The sequence below is a fragment of the Rhinolophus ferrumequinum genome, chromosome 7 (assembly GCF_004115265.2).
Source record: "Rhinolophus ferrumequinum isolate MPI-CBG mRhiFer1 chromosome 7, mRhiFer1_v1.p, whole genome shotgun sequence".
In the NCBI taxonomy this organism is placed as follows: Eukaryota; Metazoa; Chordata; class Mammalia; order Chiroptera; family Rhinolophidae; genus Rhinolophus; species Rhinolophus ferrumequinum.
Window position 1 is genome coordinate 21,331,987 of NC_046290.1, and position 16,924 is coordinate 21,348,910.

The 16,924-nt window shown below is 33.7% G+C and overlaps 1 protein-coding gene across 4 annotated transcripts in view; it reads right to left on the reverse strand.

The window, feature by feature from the left end:
- Nucleotides 1-16,924, reverse strand: part of ZFR (zinc finger RNA binding protein) — a 69,447-nt gene that overhangs the window by 20,189 nt on the left and 32,334 nt on the right. For all 4 annotated transcript variants that reach the window (XR_004423499.1, XR_004423498.1, XM_033110200.1 and 1 more), the window contains 8 exons: nt 16,459-16,750; nt 14,523-14,716; nt 12,924-13,043; nt 11,930-12,075; nt 8,045-8,207; nt 6,947-7,152; nt 6,125-6,275; nt 4,406-4,547 (listed from right to left, as the gene is read on the reverse strand). Coding sequence is in view for 2 of the 4 variants with exons in the window: in XM_033110200.1 (XP_032966091.1) it covers nt 4,406-4,547; nt 6,125-6,275; nt 6,947-7,152; nt 8,045-8,207; nt 11,930-12,075; nt 12,924-13,043; nt 14,523-14,716; nt 16,459-16,750 (1,414 nt within the window). In the remaining 2 variants the exon portion in view is untranslated. The remainder of the gene's footprint in view (nt 1-4,405; nt 4,548-6,124; nt 6,276-6,946; nt 7,153-8,044; nt 8,208-11,929; nt 12,076-12,923; nt 13,044-14,522; nt 14,717-16,458; nt 16,751-16,924) is intronic.

Consider the following 16,924-nt stretch of genomic DNA (forward strand, 5'->3'; position numbering starts at 1 on the left):
AGAAGTATACTAATTTCTGCAAATATGAACCCTACACGCCAAAATCAAACCAGAAGGAAGGATTACTGGACACAGCGCACCAGCACAAAGACGACAGGACAAGAGGGAACACAAAAATCCACCTTAATAAATGAGACTGTAAAATAAGTTATTGAGTTTGTTCAGTATTCTAAATGGTCATAGGTTATTCTGGGGCTAAGAATTATATACAAAGAATTAATGATAAATATGGAATGACAATACAGTAATAATCACAGAAAAAATAAAGAGCCCAAAATAGGCTTTTCTAAGAGTTCACTATTTTCTCTTCCACAAGGGGATTTTAGCTGTAAAGGAATATAAAATTCCCTTTAAAATCCAAAGTTCCCATAAAGTGTTCCAAAGAATAACTGGAGGGGAGCAATGGGTAGCGTAGAAAAGGGCAGTAGGAACTAGCATGGTTAAACAGAGTAAGTATAGAAATAGAAGAGGTGCAGTAAGCAGATGCTTTGATGATAATATGTAAGGTCTAACGTTATAGTAACAACTGATTTTAATCAATTATTGTTTTAAAACATAAATGAGCTACATAAAACTTGAGAAGAAAATCTGAACTTAAACCAGGCCAAGAGGTTAACTTTATATTCATAAAAGTAGTTGGAGGCCAGCTTTGTATTCTTCTAAACATATCTCTAAAATGTGTGTAAATGTAACAGCAAATTTGCTAATCAGTTATTCACAAGTACAAAGCAATTAAGTCAATCTAATTCACAGCTCTTGGTGATTTTAACAGTATAAATATTTTCTAAATATAGGGAAACTATTGTATTTAACAGTCTTCTGGCTAAAGAGCACCAAAATTATGGGGTATTTAGGATATTATTTAATAAATCATTGAGGGCACCAAATGAGTATTTGAGGGAAAAAGAAAAGTATATGATAAAAGAAAAACTTAAAGATGATTTTATTTTAACTGTAGTACTGCAACTGAGTAAGGTACTTGACTGTATATTTTATATGAGCATTCAGAAATCTTAAGAGATACTTGTCTTTATTTTGAATAGATAACATACAAAAAAGCATATTTTAAAGTAACAAAGAATTCCATCCAGTCTGAGCTTTCTATTATTAGTTCTTACTCCTCAAATAATCAGATAAACACAGATTTTTCAGAAGACTTTTAGAAGGGAGATTTACAAGATAATCAAAGAACGCTATGTGGTATTCTGAGAATAAACACTAAGAGGAATCTAGGTACTAAAAAGAAACTATCAAGACAAAAATATTAGTAGTTTTTAAAAAGTAATAATCTCAAAACCTGCAAGAGCAGCTACTGAATCCAGAAATATACTCAGCAGAAGAAATGGGCTATTCTGAGGTAAGAGAAAACACAGGAAAGCACAGCTCACTATGGAAGTAAAAAAGAAGGGAAAAAAACAACAAAGACCACTCTCCAAAGCAGGGCTACAGAACATACCGAAGGACCCTCTTTTTCCATGTCCCTATTTACTGACATTATTTGCTAAAAGCTAGAATGCAAATAGGTGACAATGTGCAATCTCTTTCTAAAAGTTTCTGAATTCCTAATGTTAATTCAGAATGTTATAGTTTCCTCCAATATATAAGAAAAATGTCTTTTTGTACACAAGCATTCATGACTTTGGAAATTTTAATTAAAGACAGAATTTCAAAGATGCTAAGACACCTATTGCAATTTAAAAACAAATTAAGGGCTATAAGTAGAAAATTTTTGTTAAATTTAGAGTGTGGATTTTTGCACCCATTTTATAGTTTGAGTGGATTAACCCCTTAGATTATTGTACTAAAATCATACTTGTTGCCTAATACCCAGTTAAAACAAAACAAAAAGCAGTTAATTTCTTTTACAAAAAAGCAAATTCTTACCCTACATGAATGTATTTAATACATTTAAGGGGTTAATCACCAGTTAGAAGACATGCTGTGTCCACACTATTTTATGATTAAAAGTTAATGGGAATATATTAATTTAAATTAACACGGGTTATGTAAAATATATAATCCACCCAACCATTTAAAAACTAGTGTGAACACTGCTCAATTCTAGAAGAGACAAAGACAAAACAAACAAAACAGCCACACAAAGGACAATAAATGCCAGGCTTTGCATCCAAAATCCTTTCTTAATCAAATGGCAGGTGTGACACTGAGCTTTTGAAAACCTTGGTCAAAAATCCTTCCGATGTCTTGGCAGCAACCCCTGACAGGAATCAATCCCCTCTGCTAGAAGGCTTTGGACCGGGCCTGATAAGCTACAGGTGGAAAAAAACACACATAATACTTGACTTGCTGCAGAAAACATTCTGTAGCAAGGGTTAGAGCATTTTGAACATTTCAAGCTTCAAGTCAATTAAATGTTTACTTAATATTTAACTGTCAAACACAGTACCATAAAATAGATCTATCGTGTGTTTAACAGTTATTTGGGCAATTTAATCACTTCCTTAAAATCATGTTTGGTATTAAATAGGACCATTAAGCACTGAAGAGGCTACCACACTACGCAAAGTCACAAGTCTTGTAATTTACAATTGCTCTTCCGGCAAAGCCTTCCTTATCCCCTGTACTAACTCCCCAAAGCAAGCTATAGGCTTTAAATGATTTTAAGACACAGAGCATTGGGAGCTGCAGTGAGAGAGAATACATACCATTATTCTGCAGCAAGAAAGAAGCAATCTTCATAATGAAGCTAAAGACAAGGTTTACTGCAGTCATCTGCAGCAAAGTACACTCTTATCAATGTTTCTACACTTTTTGCACATCCAACTTTTCAGCTCAGTGTCTTGAAGTAAAATCTTTCAATTTTGGACTGATCATTTCTCTCACCATAATATTTATGAAATTCAGAACAATAATTCTAAATCAAGTCTGGGTCAGACAAAAATATAATTTTGTTTCCTTTAGAAGGGATAGGTTATCAAACACTCTATTAAAATATGATACAATTAACTTTTGCAACATAAAAAAATGACTTGATACTGCACAAATTAAATTAAGCCTAAATATAATTGGACAAAATGTGCTCTGAAATAAAGTTAAATGCTCATACAAGTATAATTTCATCTTAAGTATAGCAACTTTTTATTTATAATATATATTAGAAGATTTTTTTCGAATCCTAAAGTCAATATGCTGCATATGAATTGACCAGATTGACTCAGGAGCTGTTTTTCCAGCAATATCCATCACCAGACCTTAAGTGGAAAACTAGTGTTCACATAAAAGACCCTTTACCCAAAACCCATTTATTTTTAAGATGAAAAGCTTATACAACATAAAGACCTGATACGGTATACAAAGTATGCAAAATTAGACATGTCTCCCAATGACCACATTTTTGATAAAATGTTCTTTTCCTGGGTTGTAGAAAGCCCAGTGCCTTAAAAAATTGCATTGCTGTAAGCAAACAAATTTAAAGTGACAGTAACTGAGAGCCTACTGATGCTATTTTAAACAAATTTTAATATTCAATATATAGTATTCTTTTCTTCTTTATCTATATCACAAAGAAATATTATATAACTCCATAATCAACAAGTTAAGATGTATAAAACATGAAAGGAAACAAAGTAAATTTTATCTGACCCATAAAACAACAGAACCAATATATGGCAGACACTGACCATGCTTTTTGGCTTATAAGCTTTTGAAGCTTTGAAAATGTTACAGAATAGTCCCTAAAGCAACATTGCTGGCACCAGGAGGATTTCATATTCTACAATTGTAAAGAAGTTTAAAAACCCTGAATTGTACTATAACTCACTACCTCTACACCATTTGTTTTTCAGTATCTCTAGTATCACATTGGGCTTAAATGCCCAAATACATGCATTAGGATGGTCTGTATTTATTTATGAAAGCGCTCCAAACCAAAGAGTAACCTCAGAGAACTAGAAATATTTACCATAGGACAAGCCAAATCCATGCATGATTACATATATAACAATGCCTCTTAAAATATAACTTATGAGTATTTAACCAATTTTATTTCTGCAACTCTTGCCTTTTTTGTAAGACAAGAACTTCTTAATATAAATTAAATTTGTGGCCCCTTACTAGCAACATTTAATTTTTTCATGTGTCGACTATGCCAGTAAGAATAATTTTGAACTTTTTTTTTTCCAGAAATCTGAGGTTAGCAAGAAAAGAAAAAAAATCAAGAAAATCAGTAATACCATGAGTGTTTTATAATCAAAGTCCACTACTAAAAAGAGCATTTACTTTCTGGGAAATGATCTTAAGCAAAACTGGTTGCTATATAAGTCAAATCCATCAAATTCTTATGTAATGCCAGCATGTTGCCTTCTAGGGCTTAATGCCATCTTAAAGAGTAGGTAAATGAAAAAAAAAGTTAATAGAAAAGTAGAATGTTTAATGGCTTTCCAACCTCCTTCCCTCATGTTCTCTTCTCGAATAATTGGAGATGTCAGGGTGATAGTGACTTGCATTTTGGGTTCCACACATGAATTCAAAATTATTGCCGCTTCAGACACAGCACATTTTATGTCATACTTCTCAGGACTTATAACCTATGTAATGAAGAGTACAAGAAATTACTTGGACCTTTTACATTATCAGACAAAGCAGTTTCATTATGGTTCTTTCATTTTCTCCCTACCCCAACCATTTTATAAGGACTAGATCATATACTATTTCCTCTGAGAAGCCTTGCAATAAACGCAAGTATTATTAAACTCTGGCTCCACCTTCTTTTTAGAATTCTTTGAACTCCCCTACATCTGTTTCTGTAAAAAGGGGACAGCAATTCTATCTAACCTATTGGACTGTTGCAGGATTAAGTGAATCAACTATATAAAGCAATTAAAACAGTGCTTGGTACATACATAGTAAGTACTATATAAACGTTAACTACGATGATGATAAAGAATTAATTCTATTTCTCTTGCTTATCCACTTGTATAATCAAGTACGTACTGATTTGGAAAGAGCATTCTGCTTTTAGCTTAATTGTTTAACCGTTAATTAGTTAGGATATAATAGTTCCTGTTGTGTAGTTTTACTAAGCACCACAACTAGGATCAAGATGTTCCTTATAAATTATATAATTCTTTCAAAGTCCTCAAAACTTTTCTCCCTCCTCATTACCCTAGCAGCACCAACAGAGGGTAGGAAGTAGACACACGATGCCAATTCTGCTGGCTCCTGCTGGCTGGTAAAAAGACTCATCCAGTTAAGAAACTTCCTATCTGGAACAATGGTAATACAAAGCAAAGAACAGTGAGTGTCAGAGTTGTTAGAGCTTAATTGAGTTCAATAGTGTGCTTCAGCATCCCGTTTGTTACTGTTGCTCTGCTGTGGTCAGCTACTATTTATTCTAACTCAGTGCGGTAGAATACACATTACCAGTGAAATGTCTATTCCTATATTTAGAATAGAATACCTAAATAAATAACAAGGTTTCGAAATGAGTTTTATACATTAAATTGTTCTAGGAATCTTTATCTTAAATTTCAGTTTGAGATTCTGACAAGCTAATGTATAAAACTTTTTAAAATTTAAACTTGAAAAAACTGCTTTTGCAGGACTGAAAGAGGATATTCTATTAATTGTGCATTACCATGATTTGCTAATTGGACACTGGAGAAGTTAATTCTTACCATTATAACATGTAGAAAACTGAAAATAATCACAATCAAACGGGAAATTTGAATCAGCAAGACTCTTTCATTAACTACACTTTCTTAAAAATATGTATTCAACTAAATACGCAAGAGGTTCATGAAATTTAAAATTTTTAACCTTGCTATACATGAGCTTTGTTTAAAAAAAAAAATCACTTTCTGTTCTGAACTGCCTTCCCTCTGATGATTCAAATCTTGGAAAAAGAACAGGAAGAGGACATGCAATTTTACATTTTGAAACAAATTAGCAAGATGGCTTCATGCCAAATATAAGCACTATAAAATCTAAAAGATAAAGTAGAAAATAGCTCTACCAATTTGCACAATCAAGGAAAAAAACTCAATATGGAAAGTCAAGCCAAAATTTTAAAGGTTGGCTTAGGTTTAGGCTTTAGCACAGTTAGTTCTGCCAGAAACTTTTGAACCAGACAAGGGGTGAAAATGAACATTTCCATAATACTTACAGCAAGTTGTTTGGGTAGGTTTTCTGCAATACGGCTTAATAATGTCTTTGAAGGTTTCTCTGAACACAGCAAAACAAGGTTGACATTTCTATCTCCTCGGAGAAGTAATCCTTTTGCCAATACTCCCACTCGCAAAACTCCTTTTAAAGCTCTGCAGTAAAATCAAATCAAATTATGACATTTCTCAACCAGAATCAAGATAATCTCTACACACAATAGTAAATTACTTTTATACTATTCATTTTTTATCAACGAGTATAAAAACATTCAATATATTTAAAAGTATCCTTCATTTAGATAAGAAATACGGATAAATCAATCAATTAAAGCTAAGTTCTCACAGGGACAACTGAAAAGTAAATATTAACGTTTATGTGTTACAATTTACAAATTAAAATGAGTCACTTCTAATCTAATACAAAAATGTTTCCAAATAAGGGAAGCATGAAATGTTATAGATCATAATGTAAAATTTGATATGAAAGATACTACTGATGCTTGGACTTTATCTTCTATGGTCAATACATTAAGAGAAAAAGTCGCTACAACAAAGACTGAATGTCAGACAGATTTAACAAATAAATAAAAACTGAGTATTAGCTGAAAGCAATTACAAGACTACAAAAGCAGCTTTGAACACAGACTCAAAATAGTTTTATATAAATTTAAATAATGCAGTTGAATACATTAAATATCTAGCACAAGCATAAGACATGTAGACTAACACCAGAGAGTCTTCAGTCTGTCACTTTTACTTGAAGTGTAAGAAGTCCATGTAAGACAAAGCAAAAACATACAAAGTAGATAACCCTGAAAACACACCTGTCTTTACCTCCCTCTTTCTTATCATCTCCCTCTTTGCTCTTACTCTTCTCATGTTCAGACAAACTGTCTGAAACAAGTTTTAAAGCACGTTCAGTAATAGAAACAATCTTCTGAACTGCCTGTAATTCCTCTTCAGTTGGATAAATAGTTGCATGTTTTGTCATTACATAACGGTCATCAGATGAGTCAGGACGACGTAAGGGCTAGAGAAAAAAACAGTACTTCATTAAAAAAAAGTTTCCTGAGCAAAAATAAACTATTATTTTTTAACTATACATATTTTTGTTGTATCTTTTCAATAACAAAGTCAATTATGGAAAATGTCCCTTTAAAACTATCTTCTCCTTTATTCCATTTCAGTACAAACAAAAATGCAAACTGGAAACTTAGACCACCAAAAGTGTGTATGTATGTATGTATATGTGTATATATATACATTGCCTCAAAACATGTACAATTATAATACACACCATTAAAAGTTATGAAAATATTTTTTTATTCAACTATAAAAACCAGTAATTCTGAAACTTTTTTTGCTTTTTAATAAAATGTTTTGAAGATGCTTGTTCTGTGTTAAGACCACTGAGAAAGGAGGAATGCTATTTTCTAAGTGCTCTCTAGAAAACCAACCAACCAACCAACCAAATTCTTGTTTTCCATAGTCTGAACTTCTATAAAATGTTCCTCACACCCCAGGTGTCTCTTCTTTCACCCAGCTTCTACAGAACACAAACTCTAAGATGCAGATCTTTCCTACAGTTTTCCTAATTCACCAGCTGTGGTGCTACTACCGCTATCCTCTCCTCAACTCAGTAGTAGTAGGTTTTAGATGGTCACAATTTGAAGAAGGAAAAAAGATTCTAAACCACTAATAATGGAAAAAATAACTATGGGCTAGGTATTATTTTTGGGGAAACATGGTATACACGAAGACAGGAGCTAAGAACCTATATTAAAAGGAGGAAAAATTCAAAATCAGATGAAAAAGTTATATCGAGATTACAGAAGTCTAAGGATTAGTCCCTCAAACTGTTATCTTCTAATATTGAAAAAGTCTTCCAGTTTTGCCCCTACATAAACAAACTGGACACTCACTGCAGGCCCCTGTGGCTGAGGAGGCATGCCTGGTCGGACTCCCAGAAGGCCTAACGGACCCGGGGGACCATGAGGATAGCCACCATCAGGCATTCGGCGACGATCATCCCAGTGATGCTGTTCTTCCTCCATTCTTCTCCAGTACATGTCCTCTTCGTAACGTCTGAAAACACACAATGACATTAGAAGCCTATAAGAAAAATACAATGCAAGAACTTACATCAATAATGACATAAAAATTTGTCAAAAAAGGCCCCAAATCAGCCTGACATGTTGCTTTTTTCCCTACTGTACCTGGTTTCCCTTATTTGCTTTCATCTAGAAGTAAATGCAAGTGAATGCAAGTGAAAAGAGAAGGTGTGACTACAAAGAGGAAAGCAAAACAAAATTTCATAGTCTGAGGTCACAGTTGAAAGAATAAGCATCTGAAATCTGAGAGTTCCTTCCAACCTCTTTTAAGGAAGAGATTAATTTAAATACCTACTACCTAAAGTGGCCAGACAAATAATGTATGTTGGTGGACAAGTATGACCCAAAGTACACATTAAGGAATTTCTTCGTGTCTCCAAAAAAATGTGCTCTCTCCTATTTTTTCCTAATGACTACCTTTAATTTCCCCATTTATGATACAGGCAGAGACAAAGACTTTTTCCAGTATGAGGAACAATGCAAGACAGTGATAAATGGCAACTCACATTTTGTCTCATTCTTGGAAAACTATACTAAGGGTGATGGAGACTATGATAAAGTAGAAAGTACAAGTTCTGGCTAGAGACAACAGTTGTAACTCAGCTTCTATTAATCATTGCCATTAAGATAATACAGGTTGCAATTCCAAGGTCCTCAGGATTTTAATTTTTTTAAATCTCTTTAACGTTGGCCTTTAAATGTTGGATCAGATTAAAAAATACTATGTATACCAAATAAAACACCCATGGGCTGAACTTGGACTGTGGGCAGCTAGTGTGGACTCTGCTTTAACGATCAACATTTTCACACTCTAACTTCTTTTCACCATCTCATATTCTTTCATTTCTACTCTTTCAGCTTCAAAGTAGGACACCAGTAACTCCCCCAAGGGAAATCATATCTCTAAAGCCAATTTCTGTAGCAATAAGGTTTTTCTAAACAAATCTATTTAATACAAAACATAAGAAGTAGCACTGTGGAAACTACCAATTTTGTCAGGTTGGAAATAAGCAGTGCCTTTTAGGTCATCTAACTCAAGAGAAGCACAGAACCATTCTTCTATGTTATTTAGGCTTTGAGAGAAAACGAACAAAAACAGCTTGAAGACTCTTGAAAACCATCTTCATTCTAGTTTCCAATAGTTTACTGTTATTATTAAATGTGTTTAAGTTAAATTAAGGGCAGGGACCTTTATCCACTGTTTACCAATTCACACTCATTGCCTAATACTTCCGGACACATGGTAGGTACTTAGTAAGTATTTGATATATCAGTGAACGGGAAAATAACTGCATAGTTTAGGTATAGAGAAGAATTTCCAATGCATTAATTACAAAGGCAGAAACTTCACAAAGAATATGACTAATAGGTTTAAATACATTTTTAAAAATTCATACATAAATAACAGCAAAAACTATTTAAATGTAACACGTCAATAATGGCTTATTAACTACAACATATAAGAAGTATCTGTATGAATCAATGACAGGTAAGTAAGAAAATGAATAGGCAATTCTACCACAGAAGAAATGTGAGCGGTCAAACATGAAACAAAAATTCAATTTGCCAGTCATAAAACAATTCAAATTGAAACAAAAATGGCTTCCACATTTCACTCTTTCATTGGCAGGGATATTAATAAGTTATAGCAGTGGTTCTCAAAATATGGTCTAGGAACCTCAGGTGTTTCCCGAAACCCCTTCAGGAGGTCCGTAACATCAAAATTACTTTCATAATATTAATAAATTATTTGCCTTTTCCACTCTCATTCTTTTATGAGTGTACAATGGAGTTATCCAGAGGCAAATGTGGTATCATAACATATTGAACACAGAAGCAGATATGAGAATTATGCTGCCTTCTCTTAAGCCAAATAGAGATTTGCAAAACTATGAAACGTCATATTCACCATAGTTATTCTATAGTTAATTTTCACATATTTTTATTAAATATATGTAATACTTCAATATTCTAATTGTTAAATATTTAACTGTATTTTAACAAAGTTAAAATGACAATTTAAAATGAATTCATAAATACTTAAACTTCTGTTTTAATTTCTAATACAGTAAATCTTGACAGCTATAACCCACATAAGCAAAAGTTCTTTGAAGTCTTCCAATTATTGAGTATGAAGGGTCTTGACACCACACACACAAAAATTTTTTTTAATATGAAGTTTTAAATTTTATTTTATTGGGGAATATTGGGGAACCGTGTGTTTCTCCAGGGCCCATCAGCTCCAAGTCGTTGTCCTTCAATCTAGTTGTGGAGGGCGCAGCTCAGCTCCAAGTCCAGTCGCCGTTTTCAATCTTTAGTTGCAGGTGGCACAGCCCACCATCCCATGCGGGAACTGAACCGGCAACTTTGTTGTTGAGAGCTTGCACTCTAACCAACTGAGCCATCTGGCTGCCCCCGACACCAAAAAGTTCTAAGAACCACTGAGTTATAGTATCCAGTAGGCTGAAGTGTGAGTATTTTTGAATCAAACATTTTCATTCCTTGATTTTACTATTAGCAACTAATCATGATTTATGCAGTAATATAGACTCAAGAATGGTCAATGTAATTATAGTAGGAAAATACTGGCAACAACCTAAATACCAAACAATATGGAACTGATTATAAAGAATATCTTACCTTGGCACAAGAGAATACTCTGCTGCCATGAAAAAAAAAATTTACTGGCTTAATTTTTTTAAAAGTTGATATGTAAATGAAAAAAGTGGATTGTAAAACGTGTACATTGTGCTTCTGTTCATAGTTTTGAAATTACATTCTAAAACTGGTACATAAATACTCACAGCAGCAGTATTCATGATATCCCCCAAGTGAAAACAACAAATGTCCATCAATGAATGAATGAACAAAATGTGGTACATCAATATAATGGAATACTGTTCAGCCATAAAAAGGAATGAAGTACTGATAAATACAATAACATGCGTGACCCTTGACAACATTATGCTAAGTGAAAGTAGCCAGACACAAATTGTTTGATTCCACATACTGTATGACTCCATTGAAATGAAATCTCCAGAATAGGTAAATCTACAGAGACAGAAAGTATATTAGTGGTCGCCTGGGGTAGAGGGCGAGGTTGGGGGGGAAATAGGCAGTGACTGTTAATGGGTTCGTGGTTTCTTTTAGGGGTAATGAAAATGTTCTAAAATTGTGGTGATGGTTCCACAACTCTGAATGTATGTGAACTGTACCACTTGAAGATATGTCAGTTACATCACCAACACTGAACATACCTCTGGAAGATGTTTTCTCATTTTTCCTTCCCTGTAGCCTATGTAATTAAGTTTCTTTTTAAAAAACACACTAAAATGTCTATAATCTACCAAATCTTACACTCAGGATATTTTTATCATGTAACCAAATGTTCTACTTCACATGTTTTAAACTGAGGCATTTATTTATAATATTAAACTATTTCTTCATATATTTAATACATATACCATTTAGCCACATAATTCCTAATATCAAGGCCATGGTCAAATACTGGAATAGCTAAGAACTTAATTTAACGAATTTCTTTTCTAGACCTAGAAAATTCCTGAAAAGTGAAAATTAAAAGTACATTAAATAAATCTGGATTGCTTTGAATGGGAGTCACGTACTCAGAATAGCTAAGTTTTTTAGAAAGGCTGAACCATTTATTATCATGCTACTAAAAGTTAAAGATATTACCTCATTTCCATTCTCCAGCGTTCTTCTTCTTCTCGTCTTCGCCAATACTCCTCTTTCTGCATTTGTTTCCTCATTTTCTCCTCTTGAATTTTTCTTGCGCGAATACTGGGCTTTACTTCCACTTGCAAATCTGGATTGACTTTTTTCTGTTTACATAGACAAGATATTTAAAAAACTAGTACCCCTACCAACAACCTACATTTTTAAAATCATAAAATCCCAAATTTTCTTTTATCATAGGCTTTTAGTTGCAAATTTCCTATTATGTAAGAGTGCAGTCAGTATATAAGTTGAACCAGAGGAAAGATTCAGAATACACTAATATTCTTGTTTTCCTCCCACCTCAAAAATTCTTAATTGTCCAAATTTCAAACTGCATACTTAGTGCGTAAAAAGTACATACTAAGACTGGACAACAGAAAAGATCCTTAGGGGACCAATGGATATTTAATTTTCCTTCATTTTTTGGTAAATAGATGATTCAAAATGTCTTGAGTGTGGGGGTTAAACGTTTCTTTTCATAGAAAAGTAATGCCCTTTAACAGGCTATTTTAATTTTTATGACCTGTGTTTACAAGAGAAAACATGAATCTAGTGCATTAATCAAGCCTACTTAAAAACTTTACACACAATGTACCACTTGAAGTGTTTTCAATGAAGAATTCCTCGTCTCAAAATTCATTTTCGTGGGAATTCTACCAAGACAAAGTAGGGTGAATGGAGACCTGACACTTCTTTACATGATTATACTTGATCCAAGCATTGTTACAGCACTGAAAATGATGGAATATGGTTATGTTCTTATCTAAGTATAACAAACTCATCAGGAGAAACCTAACATCTGAATCTAAATGAGGCAGGACATGCTAATTTTACAGTGGGAGTTCATGGACTGGGTGAGTTATATTTAGATGTTTTGTTTTGCATCTAGAATGTTCCAAACTGTTTTAAAATGAAGAGAAAAAAAAGAAGACAGTTGAAGTTTTTAACTCACTTTATATTGAAGTCTGTGTCTTCGTCCTTTTAAATGCATCTCCTTAGCATTGGGATCATTAAAGCTGCACTCGCATAATTTACAATGGAATCGAATTACTTTCCCTTCATCATTTCGTACCTTGGTGTGCGGGGGAGGGGGAAGAATCAAAGAATCATAATAGGAATGTTCCAGTTGAAGATTTCATTCCCATACCCCCCAGATTCTCTGATAAAGAAATGTTCTGAAAAATTACAATTTGAAGTGAGAAAAAGAGGCAAAGTATACACTTTTTAAAAAGGCTAATCTATAGAAACAAACTAAATGTTAGAAATTTTAACTCTTGCATGCAAGGTGTATTACCACGTATTTGCTTTTGCAATTAACTTTAATTTTAATATTTTTATCTATAGGTAAACATTTAAATGCAATTGGATACCTTAAATTCTCTAATAGACAGTTACAGAATACCAGGTAGTGTTGCTGGAGATAAAGAGGACTAAAGGCATTCTTTTGGTATACAAATTTTTATAAAGTTCAAAATTTTATACATGTAACTTTATGGAAAATCAATGTCAATTTTTTCTGACTGCACAATGTCAATTAGGAAGACAAGTAGACTAGAATGCTATTAAGAAGTCTATGATGGACACCAAGTTCAAATTATCTGTGCAAGCTTTAAAGACTGGTTCTAAACACAATTATCTGAAGTTTTTGATTACTTAATTAACCAATGTCATTGGAGATTAAGGTGTTCTGGCTGAATACATTTTTTTTTAGATAACCAAATCTTACTCTTTTTAAGAACTACAGTTTTAAATTAAAATTGTATGTGAACACTTATAAACTACATAGCCCAATTTTCCATTTCATAAACAAAGAACTCAGCATAACCTGATGCAGAAAAGGATGAAGGACACATATTTACCAAGTATCTACTATATGCTAGGTACTGTATTTCATATACTCTTCACAACTTTGTTAGGGAATATCCAAATTTTACAGATGTGGACACTGAAGTTCAGAGAACTTGTATGTTCTACAATAAGGGGAAAAAGTAGTGCTAGATCACTGTTAGGCTTTCTAACAGCAAATATTTATATCAAGACTCTTTGGTGCTCCCCCACTCCTCCATTTATTGAGTTTACGTTACCTATAAAACAGGAATAGTTTTCTAATCAGCTTGGGAAACATGAACAGGATCTTTTAAATGAGCAACCTTCATTTTACATATGAAACTGATTGTTCAGAAAGAGAAATATTGGCTCTCTGTCAAAATTTTTGCTGCTCACAATTTTTTTGCGTTTCACATTCAGAATAGTTGAAGATACATTAGAAGAATGCCTATCATATAAATGGAAAGTTACTGTACACCACAGTGATGGTGTTAGCAGAGAAAGAGGTAAGTTAACAAAAAAACTATGCTGTCACTTAGGCAAGCTTAAAGGGCAGCTTTTAAAAAACCCTTAAAACGATCTCTTAGATATTCCTTCGTAAGTAAACTAAATCTAAAATATAACTGAACACAATTTCATTTTACCCGTAAAGCATGCTTACAGCAAACTGACACATTTCTTCCTTCTATCTAACTTTAAAGCGAAGGTATTATTAAATCAATACCTCTTCCACATAATCGTGGCCCACTGGCTGCACATCACTCTGCAAAGCAGCAAGAGATGCAGGTGTAACCGGTTCTGACACTGTGTCTGGCTTTACTTCTGGAATCTGCACAGAAGTGACAGGAGTGCTTTTAACACATTCGGTTCCTTTTAAGTCTTCTGCTTTATTTCCTGTTGATTGAAGTTTATTACCACCTAGCAAAGCATAAAAGAATAACAGTAATTTTAACTTTCTTTTAGTATAAATATATAACCTAATGCAACAAAAACTGCAGATAAAGTTCTTATGTTTTCTACCAACAGTCACACTCCTGCTTAACATACCATAGATCAGAAATGTGAAGAACCACATAGAGCACTTGGCTATTTTATCCTATTAATATCGTGTCTGAATTTTTCCCTTTCTACCACCCAACAATCCTCCCTGTCTCCACATGGCTCTCATAAGATCAATTCCTTAAAAGTGAACAGCAAGTACCTGAAAAGAAAGGGTCTAAGTTTAAATCATGCTTGTATCCCTAGTTCTTTGCCAAGGAACTGGGCAATGTTACTACATTCTGAGTGTAGCTGATTGAGAGGCGCCAACAGTTAAGGAGAAACACAAGTAATTATAATACAATGTGGTAAGTGCCGTAATAAGTATGAGCAGAGTATTGTGGGAATGTAAAGCAAAGGAGCCACTACCATTTAACCTGATCCAATTAGGAAAGGCTCTACCAATGGTGTGACATTTGAGCTGAGCTTTGAAAGAAGAGTAACAACTATGAACTGGCCAGGCAGAAAGAAGAGAATGATGTCTAGACAGAAAGAATGGCAAGTACAAAAAAGCACAACAACATGGGAGTTAAGAGTACAGTAAAATTCCAGGAAGACTCAGTAATTCAGAATGAATTACTACTTAGGTAAGTGATGACATGAAGCAACGGTCAGACTGCCAAAGGCCTTGCATGACAATTAAGGAACATAAAGAGTTTTTTCCTATATGCAAGGGGAAGGTCACTGAAAAAATTTTAATGAGACTAAGACAACTTGATACATATTTTTACAAAAATGACTTTGATAAGTGTTGGGAAGACTAGATGCAACAAGAGAAAGCTCTGAAGAAGAAACTTTGAAGGCCTAAAAACAAGGCAGTGGCTATGAAGAAATTTTTTTTTTTTTTTGGGTAGAAATATTGTGATAGAAACGACTAGGTACACAAGTGTACCAAGGAATACCAAACGATGGTTCTAGAACTCAGATAGGGATTTTGAGTTTGCCCACAAGATTTTAAAGTCACTGCACACATTGGAATGGAAGAGACCACTCATGAATACTGGCCAAATAAAGACGAGAACAGAATCAAAACCTTAGGAACATTACCACTTTATGAACATGAAGGCAGGAGAACCAATAGAGATGCGTGAGAAAGGGGTGGGTGGACAGATAATAGACAGATAGAGACGTATCGTAAGCTTTAAGGTATAAGAGTCAACTGAGTCAAATGTTAGAGGTGTCAACAGAATGAAACTGAAAACTGGCCACTGGATTTGGCAATTAGGTCTCTGATGACTCCTGAAAGCAGTTTCAGAAAAGGGTATAGTGTAATACCCTATAGAAATAGTGTAACAGACTGAGAACTGGATAGGAAGTATAGAAGTAGAGAAAATAAGAATTAGGTTAGCAGCTTGAGAGGATAATCACAATGGGGAAATGTGTTTTTTAAATTTAAGACTACAAAAGAAAAAAAGCATACATTTTTTCATGGCTGAAGGGAAGAGAAAGAAACCATTAGAGGACTAAAAATTCAAGAAAAAAAATACAGATATGTGATTCAACGAGGTCCCAGAGAAGAAAAGATGGGTACAAGAGCATAAGCTGAAGAGTTAGTCCTGGACTAGAAGAGAAATATCACTTTGATGAAGTTAGGAGGAATACAGAGAAGCTTCAGTACTTGCCAACAAAGTTTATTTTGGGTGTAGATGTCTTCTTGGCAGCCATATTTGTAGGCACTGCTGATATTTTAGCGTTGGATGTACTATTAAGAGACGCGTTTCCTGTAGTTGTAAGACCTTTCACTGAAGAAGTTGCAATTGATGAAGTATTCACAGTACAATTGCTTGCTGCAATGCTTGAAGGAGAGGCAGTTGGTTTTGAAGCAGACACAGCTGTTGAAGAAGTAGCTTGGCTAACAACGTTTGGTTCCGTTGAAGGAATGGGTTTACCAAGTTTTGTGTGCAATTTAACCACCTACAAAATAAAAGCACATTTGTCAGGAAATTCAGTGTAGATTTTTAATTCTGTCTAAGAGACATTATAAAACAAAAACCTGAACTATTATTTTCCTTTGTTGTATTTTTTGTTATATGTATTTTATACACAAAACTCATTACTTTCAAAATAATTTCTGTGAAGCAGATATGG